The sequence below is a fragment of the Canis lupus genome, chromosome 14, assembly GCF_011100685.1.
Source record: "Canis lupus familiaris isolate Mischka breed German Shepherd chromosome 14, alternate assembly UU_Cfam_GSD_1.0, whole genome shotgun sequence".
Lineage (NCBI taxonomy): Eukaryota > Metazoa > Chordata > Mammalia > Carnivora > Canidae > Canis > Canis lupus.
Genome location: NC_049235.1, coordinates 47945918 through 47961510, shown reverse-complemented (window position 1 = coordinate 47961510; position 15593 = coordinate 47945918). Strand labels below are relative to the sequence as shown.

Sequence of the window (15593 nt, the reverse complement as noted above, 5' to 3'; positions counted from 1 at the left end):
GACTTCCTGCTAGGGTCTGAAGAAGCCAAGGAGAGGCCAGACCTCTTACTACCATCCAGTAGTAACATGGCTGCCCCCTCCCCTTCTAGGGGGTCAGTATTGATCATTTGAGGAACAGTAACAGGTGCCCTCCATCCCAGCCAGAGTGGTGACAGTGGAAGCCTCGTGGGGGCCGACACTTCAACCCCCATCAGTACTAACGAGGATCCCCTCCCCTCGTCCACTCCCCATGCCAGTCTTAGAGAAACAAATGGTTCAGACAATGATAATTAAGGGTAGCTGACATTGTCAAGCGAATTTTCAACAGCCTATTATATTATTACAATTCCTGAATCCTCTTGCTCAGGAGGCATGTACACTTTTTTCTAAAAGATTTTACTCATTTTTTAAAAAGATTTTATTTATTTATTCATGAGAGACACACACAGAGAGAGGCAGAGACACAGGCAGAGGGAGAAGCAGGCCCCATGCAGGGAACCTGATGTGGGACTTGATCCCAGGTCTCCAGGATCATGCCCTGGGCTGAAGGCAGTGCTAAACTGCTGAGCCACCTGGGCTGCCCTATTTATTTATTTGACAGAGAGAGCCAGAAAGCACATGCAGGGAGAATAGTAGGGGGAGAAGGAAAAGTAGACTCCCCACTGAGTAGGGAGCCTGATGCAGGGCTAAATCCCAGGACCCTGGGATCAGGACCTGAGCTGAAGGCAGACGTTTAACTGACAGAGTCACCCAGGTGCCCCAGCATGTACACTTAAAAAAAAAAAAAATCATATACTTGTCATAATTCTCTTAATATTAGTTTCATTAGTACAATATTAGTCTCATTTATTCCATGATACATTTTGTTGTTGTTGTTTCTTCTGTTTACCTGGCTTTACTAATAGCTCTAATAGATTGACATCCAGTTAAGTTTTCTGGAGGTATTTGTTGCCAGTAGAGGCTGAGTGGGGACCTGGACGTTCACCCTCCACCTGGCAGAAACAATACCCCCTTCTCCCCAGCAGCATGGTGTCGGAGTTCTGCTAACACAGAAGATTTTTTTTTAATTTTTATTTATTTATGATAGTCACAGAGAGAGAGAGAGAGAGAGGCAGAGACACAGGCAGAGGGAGAAGCAGGCTCCATGCACTGGGAGCCCGATGTGGGATTCGACCCCTGGTCTCCAGGATCGCGCCCTGGGCCAAAGGCAGGTGCCAAACCACTGCGCCACCCAGGGATCCCCACAGAAGATTTAAATGTGATCCAGAGTCTTACCATGTAACACCCCAAACGTACATAATACAATCTTAAAAATCATTTATATCAAGAACCAAGAAAATCTCAACTTGAATGAAAAAAGACAATCACCAGATGCCAATATACAGATATGGGAGTCATCTAATGAGAATTTTAAGGCTGCCATAGGAAGAATGCTTCAATGAGCAGCTGTGTACATACTTGAAACACATAAGAAATAGAAAGTTTCAGCAAGAAGACTTCTCAAAAGGCTCATGCCCGTGAATAGTTTCAGGGAAACCATCAGGCCATCCTCCTCTCCAGTGAGACAGAATTCCCTCACAGAGGCACCCCCTCCCTTCGAAGGAAGCACCTGTCTCTGAGCTGTCTCCTCGTCCACCCTCACGCCCCATTCCCGTTGCCTTTCTCCCTTTTTGTGAGGGGAAAAGCACACTTCCTGTTTTTTCCCTACAGCTGTTTTCCTGGGATATAAAAACCTCCCAATACCAAAAGAAAATGACAATTCAAGTAGTACTTTTCTGGACTCTCAAGGAAGAATAACAAATCCTCTTGCAAGATGGGTAGCTTTCGTGTCTTTGCTTTCAACCAAAGTGAAGGAGTTAGAAGCAATGGCAGGGCTTGCTGGGGTTCCTAAGCACCCCTGGGTGCATTTTTATAATAGAAAGCCCATGGATCTCAGCAGGGTTTGAGGTCACTCAATTAAAGATTCCCCTTCCTAGCAACAAAGTATGGCTATGTGACTAAGTTCTTGCAGGTGGGGTGTGAGAAGTGATGGGACAAGTTCTGTGTCTTGATCCTAAAATGACCAGTGATGAGCTCCCCTCTCTCTAACTTTCCTGGTCCCTGAAAGTCTTGCAAGTTCACCTCTCTGCCCTGATTGACCCCTTTCCTAGACTCTTATAGGAAAAAGAAACTTCTCTTTGATCCACTATATTTCTGTTGCTGTTTTCCATTTTTTATGGTAGCACAGTACATATCCTGCCTACCATTATCAGCTAAAAAATAATGGAGTTTATCATTAAAAATAGTTTTATAGATAGATCACTTGAAAGTCCAGAGAATTGAGTGATTTTCCAAAAGCAAAGCTTTTATTTTCATCTAGTTAGGTTTTCTGTAAAAATGAAAAAAAGAAATAGGCTGGATGATGAACCACATCTCGTTCTACAAATAAATGATATTTATCCGTAGATACATAAGCCAGTTGATAAAAAGTCCATCTGTTTCATTAAGAAACATATTTCCTTAAGTTCCTCCATAAAGGGTTTTACCCTTTATGCTTAAAATTTTTCAAATGCCTACTGTAGTTTTGATCATTTGTGAATAACAAATGTAATGATAATTCAGTTCAAAACAATCTTTTAATATTTAAAATCTTATGGTCACAGAAAACTTTAAAAATTCCATTTCATTTTATATACACAGTTTCCTCAAGCACAAAAATATAAATTACATTATAAAATTATGTGAGAGAACCGAAGAAAAAGAATGCCATAAAATTTCCAAAAATATCCAATTGTGAATGTTTAAATTGACAGTGAATGAGGGGATAAAATTGCACTGGCATTTAGATTCTTCTGGATGTGGTTTTTAAAATAATGTAAAGGGGCACCTGGGTGACTCAATTGGTTAAGCGTCTGCCTTTGGCTCAGGTCATGATCCCAGAGTCCTGGGATGGAGCCCCACATTGGGCTCCCTGCTCAGTGGGGAGTCTGTTTCTCCTTCTGCCCCTCCTCTCTCCAGGTGCTCTCTCTCTCTCAAATAATCATCTTTTTAAAAATGTACAAATTTTAATCTGAAAAATTATTATTTCCAATATGATGGAAATGACATCCTCTGCCACTTTTTAAAGTTCTAATGAAAAATTTCAGATATCAACTTGAAAATGGCAAGGGCCTATAGTCTTTTGGGGTTTAGACTCTTTAGGGTATGAACACTCTTAGAGTTTAGAGATTATTACCCCAGATTATCTGCTGCGGTTGGCTGCACCCTGGCTCCCTATTCGAAACGCCCGTGCAGCTGTTGCCCATGGTTCCCACCAGCCAGCACATCATGAACAAGGAGGAAGGTCTGCACATCCCTCCATGGCACCAAGTCCTGCATGATTGTCCCGTGTGGAGGCCCCATGTCTTCAATACTTACTCATGTTCCCTTAAAATATGCTGATTCCTGGGAGGGGGGTCTGGACTCCATCTATCATCTGGGTCCAATCACACTTCATCCTGGTCCACAAATTCATCCTCCCTCATCTCTTCCACTCCTGTTTACTGCTATCTTCAGATCCTTGCTTCCCTCTGCTCTTCCCTTCAGGGTACTAACACACTCAGTTCCTCATCCAAACCATCTGTCCCTCAACATCACCCCACCATACTATTGTCACAGTTGGTGCCTCTCCCTTCCCAACCCAATAGCCTATAGGTCCCACTCAGTCTTCTGTTCAATGTTCCATTCTGATTTTAATTTTTAAAGTGTTCATAGGTCCATGTGCATGAGCATTAGGAAAATACTCTCATCATAAACGTATCAAATATTCCAGAAAGAGTCAAAAGTCAAAGCATTCCTCTACCCAACACTGCTCCCAGCCTCTGTTCAGTCCTTTCCCATATAAAATTTGGTGTGGTTCCTTCCACGCTTTCATCTAGGTATGTTACACAGCGTCACGTTGCACGGCATATTCCTTTTGCCTGTAAGCTGCTCTGGAAAACTGTTCCAAATATATATACATATATATTGCTTTTCTTGAACGCTGCATGGTATTTTGTAGAAAAAAATCACCATAATTTCCTATTAGTAGGCTTGTAGATTCTTTCTCATTTCCATCCCTGTTGGCTTTCTCAGGTTATTTCAATTTTTTCCCTTTAAAACACTATCATAATGATCATCCTTTTATATATTTCTTTCCTCACCCACAAGTTCATTTGAGGAGAGTGGGAAAGAAGGAGTTAAAGCAGCTAGCCCTTGGTTCCAGGGAAAGAAGGCAGATGACACATCTAAATGCTTATAAAGGTGCTGAAAACCGGACCTCCTGGTTAATACTCATGATATTTGCTAGATCTCTTATCTGTGGAATGCTCTTAGAAGGATGAGGCTGGTTAAGGATAGCTTAGGGTAAATAAGCTTAGAACTTACGGATTTGTGAAGCAAGATTCCTTGGTAAAAGGCACACACATTATATAATGATACAGGGTATAAAATGGCAGTAGGTCCTCACCTACAATTTCCCTTAGTGTGAGCTGTCCCACAGACCTCATGTGAGACCCTACCTATTAACCTGGGCCAAAGAGAGTGTCTAATGTTGGGATGGAAAGACCTAGGAGGCACACAGGGTGACGCGGACTTCTCCCTGCTTCACCAGGGCCTTGACTGCTTGTGTCCTTGAAATTACAAGCAAAGCTTTGTATGGATGAGATCCCTGATATGTGTGAGTCTGACCCTGTTTGCATGAGATTATTGGAGGTGGCCAGTTGCCATCTAAGAAGGTTGCATCAGTTTTTATTTTCACCAAGAGTCTGAGTTTGTTTCTCAGCAGCATTGACTATAGTTTCACCAATCTGGGGGCCGATGGGTTTAACTGAAGGCAGAATTGTATTTTTCTGTTTATTCATTACCTAGGTTATCTAAGTTTTAGTGTTCTCATTCAATGCCTGAGGTCAGGTGAAGATTATATGAGATTACCCATACAAAACTCCAAGAATATCACTTGGTACATAGTAAATGATCAAACAGTGATAGCTAGGCATTGGAGCTCTTTATATTTTTACACATTTTTATTATTATGTATGTTGTAAATATTTTCTGCTAGTCTGATGCTTGTGTTTTAACTTTATATACACTTATCAGGCTGGAAATTTTTTTTATCTAGTCAAATTTGTCATTCTTTTCTTCTATGGATTTTGTCATAACTTAATTTTTTAAATCTGAATTATTGAAGTGACTACTTCAAATTTCAGTTCCCATTTCCTTTAACCTGCCCTACAATCTCGTGGCCAAGATCTTAAGATTCTTCTCTAGTCTCACCCTAAACTGATCTCACTCACAAAATTAAATGATGGGAGGAATTTATTATAAAGGAGATCGTCGATAATTTTAACAACTTGGGGAAGAAATTCAAGATATCACTCTTATATTTCGTTTATGGGCCACTCCTTTTTCTCTTTCCCCTTAAGGAACACATTCCTCTTGTTCTTGCCTTTCTTTCTGTACCACAGTCCCTGGGTCATCTTACCTACTCTAATGGTTCCAACAATTCCCTATAGGCTGGGGACAGATCAGGAATCTTCACTTTTACCAGGTATCTCTACCATGATGTTCCATAGCCATCTTAAGTTAAATTTCTTCCTTTTAAAAAAAAAAAAAAAACTCAGTTATTTACTTATTTATTCATTTATTTATGAGAGAGAGCAAGGCCGACATAGGCAGAGGGAGAAACGATGTGGGACTCGATCCTAGCACCCCAGGATCAAGACCTGAGCCAAAGGCAGATGCTCAACCACTGAGCCACCCAGCCATCCCAAATTTTATTTCTTCTAAAATTCAATTTCACATGCCCTCCCTCCACCCTAGGAAAGGAATGACTGAAAACGGCCACTCTGTTGTGCTTTTTTGTCTTACAATGAACAGTATGTACAGAATATTTTTAATGAATCGGAGAATATAAATATGCCTCTGTATTATGCTTAGAATCAGTCTGGGAGGACATGCAGGGACTGGTAAACGTGGCTGTGACAAGGGGGGAATGACAAGGGGGGAAGGCACATTTTTCACTTGAACTTCTTTGTGTTCTTTGGATATTGTGCCATGATCGGTAATGCCTCTCTCCTCAAAGACAGTACAAGTTGGTCACAAGAGAGATGGGTGAAGAAGGTGAAAGGGATCAAGAGGACACTTACCCCGATGAGCACTGAGTCATGCCGAAAAGCGCAGAATCACTGTATTTACAGAAACTAATAACATTGTATGTTAACTAGATTGGGATTACAAATCAATCAATCCCCAAATAAGTACAAGTCCATAAATAAACAAAAGAGATGTCTCATCAATCCCATCAGACCTGCTCCCTATTTTGGGGGGGTGATGTGACATATCCACTCAGTGTCTGCTAAGCACTCTGTGCTAAGCACCTCCTTGAATGCACACCTAAGTGCCATATTGTGTTGAAATGGCCCAGAAATGGATCCTTCATCCACCTACTCACTCAACAAAGACCTAAAGGATCCATAATAAGCTGAGCACTGGGCTAGAGATAAAAAGATGGATGTGATATCTATCAGTACGATCCCCTCAGGAAGTCAGTCCCACGGCCTCAGAGCACAGCAGCCACAATGCACATTTACATCGTATTTTGTAAACAACCGATTCCTTACATTCTCCGCAAGCGTTTATTTGGGTGAGAGATCATAAAATATATTTTTATAATATACATAACAGAAAACACATTTGAATGAATACAAAATTAAATGACAGAAGGTGACAGCATTTAGTGTTTATAAATGAAATCGTCAATAACTTTAAACATTTCAGAGAAGAAACTCAAAGTGTATTTAAAAGTTGTGACTATGCTTACAATACTTTAATAAAAAATAAAGTATTAGGCTTTGAAAGGTAATGCATGACTTAAGTTTTTCAAAAGATTTCAAAGTGTGCTTCTAGACACTGTCATACATGGACCAAAAAAAAAAAAAAAAAAAAAAAAAAAACCAAACAAACAAAGACGACAAAAACTTTGGCAAGCAAAGTATTAGTCCATAGCAGCTTGGTAAAGTTTACTTTTATACAAAGATTCTTCAATTTACATTTATTCTTGTTACAGGAGCAGAAAGAACTGATATGCCAAGTGGAGTCTTAGCTATAATAGCAAAAATAATTATTTTAAAAAGCCTGTAATCTATGAAAATGTGTACCATACAGCATCTATAGAAACTGGGTAATTGTAAACCTTGTGATTATTGCCTCTTCTAAAGAAACAGTTAACCCCCAAAACTCACATGTCCACATCTCTTGTTTGAAGGCAGCCTCAAGCTTTAAACTAACATACACTGGCTATTTAAAAAGTTCTTACCTCCATTACTAAAAGTGTTTCTGTAAACTCCCTTGGAAATCTTTTCAGTATTCTACTAACAAGATATATCATGATCAATAAATGATCACAAACTTTAGAATGAAGTACTGAGGACAGAGAAAGGATGACCAAGTAGGAGGTTTCTGCCTCCAACTCCTGGAAGACCTTTCTACTTCGAGACCCACAGCCCAAAGAAGACAACTCAAAATTGCTTACATTTAAAAAAATATTTTGTCATGAATAACTGAATAATTAGATTTCTAGGAAATGAGGCTTTTAAATTAAGATTTAGCAAAATTGACTATAATGAATTTTCCTCCAATCACTGAGGAATGACAGAAGAGAAATCGGTTGAAATTTTACATACAAAAGATATAAATACTGCATAATATGTAGTGAATATTGGCACATACCCTTTCGTATTTAAAGCATAAAATGCAATCAGCAAATCTGATGCTCTTAAGATACATTTACGACATAGCTCAAAAAACCTCTACACATCCTGGAAACTTCCACAGTTTAAGGCTTCCCAATAGGTTTGTAGCAAGCATCAGGTTGCCAGAGGCGAATATCAACAAGAATTTGATTGAGTTTTTGCATCCAGAGATCCCGTTCTTCCTTAGTATCTGCAGACAGCCAGTTTCTACAAGGACAAACAAACAAGAAGTCAGGATCCTTTCCCCCATTCCATACCACCCTGTACTCCTGTGAGGGTTGGGAGGGGGAGCCCAAACAAACCAGTAAAATGAGTTACTCTTTACCAATTTTTAACAGATGCTAAACAAAAGCCCTATCGGGAGGTGCTTCTTCAATTGCAAAAAAGGAAAATCATCCCCGTAATCATCATAGGTTGGTTAACTGAATCAAAATTCACAGTAATCACATTTGGTTAATGATGGAGTTTCCACACTAAAGATGGTAATAACTGTCTTGTACAGGTGGTCTGGCCTGGGCAATCTGGTGGTGCAGGACACCAAGTGTGCGCCACGTCCTAGCAAGAGCTAGCACACCATAGGGCTTTATCTGGGAGCTTCCCAAACCCCTCAGACTCGGGGTCCTCAAGAGGTGGAATCACCACCTCGTGGACCTTCACCTACAGGTAATCCTATTTTGCACTGTCTCTCATTATTTTTGTGTCAGTACTGTGCTCGTAGAACATGGTGTCTACGATAAATGATCTGAAGATCTGAAGATAAATGATCTGAAGGCTTTGTCTATCCTAACCTCTCCGTCCGTATCAGGAATCACTTCTTTGCATCCATATTTAGCCACAAGTTGAATAACTAGTTGATGAGGCAGTTGAAGGGGAGGAAGAGGAGAATTCCCTAACAAGCTGGATCATTCTTCTAGAGAATAGCAGGTGTCAGAAGGTTTTTATGGTGCACTTATTTACTGCATCTTTATAATTTCTGCCCACTGGTATTAGAAATGGGGTAAGCAGTGAGCTATCATCTATTAGTCGGTGGAGAGAACGCAACATGTACAATCATAATAGTGACCATTAGCACAAGACTGTACTAAGTGTGTTCACTCATCAATCTCTATCGTCACTCTGTGGAAACCCATGTTTACATCCTGACTCAGTGTCTCATTACCAAATGTAACTGTGCCATTACTTAACTTTGCTGGCCCTCATTCCCAAGAGTTTATTCTCTTAAGCTCCAACCAGAAATTTGCAGAGTAGCAGGAGACTGTTTTTCTAAGTCCCCTGATTTCATTGAGGGCATTTTGGGGATCAAAAGGAAGAGACATGTAAATTCTCTTTAAATAATACTTGCCTTCTCAATTATACAGAAAATCTTCAAGCTTAGCCCAAAGTACATTAACTAACTGCCTTGCAAATGGCTACAGTGCAAGCATACTGGAAAACAGGATTAGCTAAGACATAGCTTGGATGTTCGACTTCTTTTTAACTATGTTAATTTAGTTATTAGATTGTTCTCTGATTGCGTTTTCTTTCCACGTTAAGACTGCACTTTCTTCAAAGACAAGGACTATCTCTGATATTTCTTACAGTGGTAAGAACAGAGAGGGCAATCAATTACTTAGTGGACAGAAGTATTTATATTTATAGCCTTATACATACTTGGTGACACAGAGTGTGTCCCTGCATTGGCTGACAAGAGTCTCTCGGTCATCTTCTCTCTGTGGTCGGACAGTAATTAATTCAAAAGTGTTGCGTCTTGCACAAAATTCTCTGTTGGCTGGTTCTATTTGATGGCTTGTACAATTGGCCAGATTTATCCTTCCTAAGGGATTCTTTAAGAACAAATTAAAAACAAATCAATAGAAAATATACAAGATTGTTTATATCAATAAGCATTAAGCAGTATTTAAGTTGGTATGAACTTAAAATTAAAAAGCCATTAATGTGGAAGTTAAAATTTAATTATAATAGGTTTAGAGAAACATACTTAATATTTGTTATTGTTTCCTGGACATTAAACAGAAACCAAAAATGTCAACTGGAGCTTTTAGCCAGCTTTAAACTTAAAAAATAAACTCTTTGTTATGGAATACTTCAAACAGATGCGAAATTATAAGCACAGTATAATGAACTTCCATGTACCCATCAACCAGTTTCAACAATTAGAAACACATACTACTTTGTAATTCTGTTTTTTATTTCTATTTCTCAGTTTGGGGATACTAAATAATCATACTAGAGCAATAACATTACATTTTTTAAAAATGAGATACAACTCATCACATAAAAACCTATTATCAAAAAAATTTTTTTTTTAAAAACCTATTATCAAATTTTAGAAACAAAATCAAATTCACTATATCCCTGTGGTTGTTTTCCATTACTGTTTTATCCCAGATTTAGGTAAGTCAACTATTAATAAAAACAAAAGTGAATTCAACATATTTCTGAGTAAAAATGTTATTAAAAACTAGTATGGAAATATTCTAGAAGAAAAGAAAACAAATATATGCCTTCGGGTATTTTAAGAGTGGTCAAATCACAGGGAATGGAAAAGACATAAAATCTTCCCACAAATACACACACACAGGTCTTGCAACAAGAATATTTTTAATGGCTTAGTATACATTCAAAGGGGATCTGAGTGGGTGTGGAGAACAGAGGGAACCTCTGCTGAAACACTACATCAAAGTCAGGGCTTTCACTGACCAGGACTATTAATATTACCTTTCTTTTCTCATCATCTGGATAAGTCCAATAAGAGATACAATTTCCAGAAAGAACGCACCATCTTCTATGCCAGGCACCAAAGCCACTAACATCTTCAAATATGGTCTGAAAAGTCCATGAAATGTTAACTTTAGAAACTTAAGGATCAAATAAGATGTTAAACTTCAATATGTTGACATAACTTCATAGTTCAACATCTACTTACAGGAGTTTCACCTTCTTTTACCCTAGTAATGAAAATCACTAATTGCTAATTTCCAGAAATTGACCCAGATTTTCAATATCATCTAAAAGCATATAGCATTTAAGAACTTCCAAATATTAACCCCAAATTAATACCTTTATCTAATTTAGACTTTTTTAAAGCAGATCTTTTTAAAGCATAATGTCCCAAACCAAATGCTCCTTAAGTAAGAGAAAAGTGCTCTGTGTAGAGTAGCATACTTTATATACTGACAAAACTAAGGATAGTTAGACTTATTTTATACAAAAGATTGGCATTTAACTTTTATTCAGAAGAACAAAAAAGGATTAGAAGAGTCAACTCCTGACATTCTATGCCCTGACAGATTACTGTGATAAACAGAGCTCCCGGCCACTGCAGAGCCAGCCAGCACACCTGAGTAGCACCTCCCTGCAGGCAGGCAGCCGGCCAGCCCATGCCTTAGGCCAGCTCCTGCCTCAGGCACACAAGCTATGTTCTAAAGCAGGGCGAAGCAGTCATGTCAGTTAAGGTCAGGGCTCTGGAAGAGGTAACTCACAACGTGTGGCTTTTTTCCGTGGAAGTACTTGCACTTAAACAGGTAAGTCCAAGCTGTTCCCCCATCTCACTATTTTGTACTTGTAGTCCTAATGAGCCTTAATCATATAAAAGTCTTTACTTTGTATTTAAAAGGAAAAAAGAGGGCAGCCCAGGTGGCTCAGCGGTTTAGCGCCGCCTGCAGCCCGGGGCGTGATCCTGGAGACCTGGGATCGAGTCCCACGTCGGGCTCTCTGCATGGAGCCTGCTTCTCCCTCTGCCTGTGTCTCTGCCTCTCTCTCTCTCTCTCTCTCTCTCCTCTCCGTGTTTCTCCTGAATAAATAAATAAAATCTTAAAAAAATAAAAAATAAAAGGAAAAAAATTCCTTTAAGAAATACTATTTTTTTTAAAAAAGATTTTATTTCTTTATTCACTCATGAGAGACACAGAGAGAGGCAAGGAACCCAACGCAGGACTCAATCCCCAGACTGGGATCATCCCCTGAGCCAAAGGCAGACACTCAACTGCTGAGTCACCCAGGTGTCCCTAGGAAATACTATTTTCAATGAACAAAAGCAAGGTAAAATGTAACAATGCTAGAGACTGGGGGTTGGCAAATCTTTTCTGTAAAGTACCAGAGAGTAAAGATGTTAGACTTTGTGGGCCGCCAGGGCTCTGTCACAACTATTCAATTCCCCTGGAGTAGGGCAAAAGCAGTCATAGATAATATGTAAACAAATGAGCCCATGTGCCAATAAAACTTTATAGAAACAAGCAGCGAGCCACACTTTGCTGACCCTTGCTAATATAGACAATCCAAAAGGATCTTCATGTTTGATTTCAGAATGCGTTATAGCTTTTCCACCTTCACATGGATCAACTAAGCATTACACCAACCCTCGGACAGTGGAATACACTCTCCTCGATTCACTAATTTGTGTGAATTTACCAAACCCTGGATTGAGTTAGGAGTACAAACTCCGGCCATGAAGAAAAGTTACTTTATGTGAAGGAATGTTTCTATGAGAATGAAATCTGAAATCTATTAGCTTAATTAATTAACCCAAATTAATTAGCTTACTCTAATCATATATCCTGTTACCCCACCTTTAATTCTTCCTCCCCAGTTTATCCTCTTTCCTCCTCAAGGCATGCTTTTCTAGGCAACACTGGCTCACAACCATCCAGGGAAAAAAAAGAATGTTGCTATTTCAATCTCAAGCACAAAATTAGTATAAATGACTCACCAGCTCCCTCTTATGTTTATGCTCACCCTTTACATCATAAAGCTAATAGACAAGGAAAAATTTGATTGGTAAGAAATAACACATTATTATTATACCCAACTATGATCAGAGAAGAATAAAAAAAGGACAGCATTTTCATTTTTATAGCTGAGGAAAGTGTAGGCCAAGGAAACTAAATGACAACACATAATCACAAAGCAGAACTGGAACCTTCTAGCCAAATCCAGAACTTCTCTCTCTTGTTGCTCATTGGTCAAGGCAGAGCTAGACTAGCACCGTTTTAGAATCACTTGTCAAGTTTCTCTGGTCGATAATCGCCTTCCTTCCAGCTGTCCCTGGCATATGAGGAAGGAAAATGGAACCAAGCAACTCTAATTTCAATTACTATCTCTATTTTATGGAGGGCAGAAGTAATTAAAAGGCACAGTTTGGCAGGGGACAGAATTTATTTAAGGGAGTTCTGAGAAATTTCTTGCCACACTTCTGTAAGTGTAGATGTGGTAAGAATGGGTTACAGGCCCAGGAGCAAACCTGAACAGATCTAACTAATGCTAACCTAGTTAAGAGCCCAGCTCAAAAATTAAGCAAGTCAGACATTATATGCAAATGAACTAGTGGCCATAACAGAGTCTATCAGTTGCTAAAGGTATCTACGGTAAAATATTAAAATATTTACATTAAAAGAAAAATCAGTAGGTAAACACTGCCGTCAAGTCAGAGATTTATAAAAACACTTTTCCAAGAACATCTAGTGCCATCTACTGGATTTACATGTGAAAAAAACTAGGGCAGTCTGATTTAGTCACATTGGCCACAGAGCTTTTCTTTCTATACCCTTTGATAGCAACTGCACACTGATTTTTGTGAAATCCTTTATATCATTCAAATTTCTTGCTTCACAAAGAAAACCAAAGCGATTAGATTTTCTTTTCTTTGGCACCATACGCACAATCTTCTTTGTATTCTACACACATACTTTTCTCCTCTGATCATAGAAAAAGTAAGTTGACCCCTGAACAACCCTGAGGTTAAGAGGTGCCAAAAATCCACATGTAACTTTTGACTTCCCCCGGAACCTCCCGTCAGAACTGAACTACTGATAGCCTACTATTGACCAGAAGCCATAACGATAACTTAAGCAGTCAATTAACACATATTTTGCATGTTATACGTGTTATAGACTGTACTCTTACAATAAAGCCAGAGAAAAGAAAATGTTGAGAAAATACATTCACAGTGCTGTATTTATTGAAACAAATCCACGCAGAAATGGACCCACATTAGTGTTGTTCAATCAATCCTGGGAAGTGTGGCTTGGGTCTTATTTCTTCTCATGCTCATGATCTCGTTCCACATATTACCCCTTAACCTCAGCACAGGTTCCCCATTGCATTTTTGACCTCTCTGCCCTATTAGAAGCCACACATCTGAAATTAAAGATTCTCAAGTCTCTCCGATCTTATTAAAATGTCAACCAAATCCTTTCTTTACTCTACATAGCTTTGCAAGTACCATACTCTATCTCTTTCTACTTTACAGCCAAACTTTGTTTCAAAGAGCCGCTGGCACTCATTCCTCACCTCTCACCCTGTCCATAACCATCTGCAATCCAGCTTTGTTCTCTGCCTTGTAAATGAGTCCCACAGTCTCTAATATAGGTCCTGATCTAACTTGACTGCTCCCTCTTTCACTTCTTTCTTTCTTGGCAACCATGACACACTGCCCTCCTGGTAGGTTCCTTTGAGAGCTTCTCTTTCTAGGTCTATGGCTTAAATGTTAGTGCTCTTCCTGTTTCTAACTCTCCCTGTGCTTCAATTACTTATCTCTAGGATGCAGATTTCCAAATCTTCACCTCAACCAAAATGTCTATCTTGAGTTTTAAACTCAGATCTTTGGAAGCATCTAAAATTCAAATCGTTTAAAACTTAACTCACCCAAACTTCCCGCCTCGGGGCATGAAGGAACTTTCTGGGGCAATGTTCTAGATCTTAATAGAAATTTGGGTTATGCAAATGTATGCGTGTGTCAACACTCAGGGATGTATGCTTAAGATTTTGAGGAACGTGCTAATGTCTACGGTACACTTTTAAGATTGTTCCCCCCAAACGTGGTTATTTTCAGCAGTGGCCACAGGAATAGCTAGAAGGATGGCTAGGCAGTAGATACATGATGAAGCAAAGATAGTAGAATATGTTAAAGGCACAATCTAGATGGTTGGTATATGGATGTTTGTTGTAAAATTCTATCACCAGCGCTGTATATCCGCAACTTTGCACAATAACATTTAGGGGGCGAAAAATATTTTCTACCAAACATACACTTGCTCCTCCCCAAGATCCCTTACCTTGGTGGCATCACTGCCACCCAACAAGTCGTACAAGGCAGGGATCTGGATGACATCCTTATTTCTGCGTTTCCACCCCCTAGGCCACCCACCCAAAACCACCCAGTCCTTCCTGCTTCATTTCTCCGGGACAGCTCGTCCCCCTGCCAGTCCCCAGCCCCTCTTGGAGTGACTGTCTCCTTACCAGTCTCCAACCTCCTTTCCACATGTCAGCAGGATGACTTTTCTAAACCCCACATATGATGTTATGCCTCTGCCTAAGATCCTACAAGCAGATCTTGCTGGCCTTAAGATACAGACCAATTCATTCAAAGGCCCTTTAACCCTGAGTCCCTTCTCCCCTAACCACACTGTCCTCTGCAATCACTCTTCTCGATGTCCCTCCTCCTCACATTCGCCCATACCCTAAGTGCAGGCTGAACTACCTGCCACTCACTCTCTGTATTGTCCTTATCCTTAGTGGGGGTGAGAGAGGGAAGGGCCCTCTGGGCCACTGTACATGCTCTTCCCTTTACCTGGAGCACTTCTTCCTCCTCTTCTCCTTGGCTGACTTACTTATATCCAGACCTGATGTCCCACTAGTAACCCACACACACACTATGCTCCCACCTCTTACAGCCCTGTGTTGCACTTGCCAGTTTGTGTATTTCTCCCTGCTAAACTAGAAGCTTCTGAGGGGAAGGATTATTTTTTGTGGCCTGTTAGATTCCAATTCCAGCAGTGACTGGCTGGCATACAATGGACATGCAACAAATCTTTACTGAACCCATGTATCACTGACTCTCACGGGTTTTCATTCCTATGCAAAACCAAG

The 15593-nt window shown here is 39.8% G+C and overlaps 1 protein-coding gene across 3 annotated transcripts in view; it reads right to left on the bottom strand.

Annotated features, from left to right (window-relative positions):
- Window positions 1-6588: 6588 nt before the first annotated feature.
- ANLN (anillin actin binding protein) overlaps window positions 6589-15593 on the bottom strand; it is a 49638-nt gene continuing 40633 nt past the window's right edge. For all 3 annotated transcript variants that reach the window (XM_038557335.1, XM_038557336.1, XM_038557334.1), the window contains 3 exons: window positions 10446-10553; window positions 9378-9550; window positions 6589-7934 (listed from right to left, as the gene is read on the bottom strand). In XM_038557335.1, coding sequence (XP_038413263.1) covers window positions 7811-7934; window positions 9378-9550; window positions 10446-10553 — 405 coding nt within the window. In that variant the 3' untranslated portion in view covers window positions 6589-7810. The remainder of the gene's footprint in view (window positions 7935-9377; window positions 9551-10445; window positions 10554-15593) is intronic.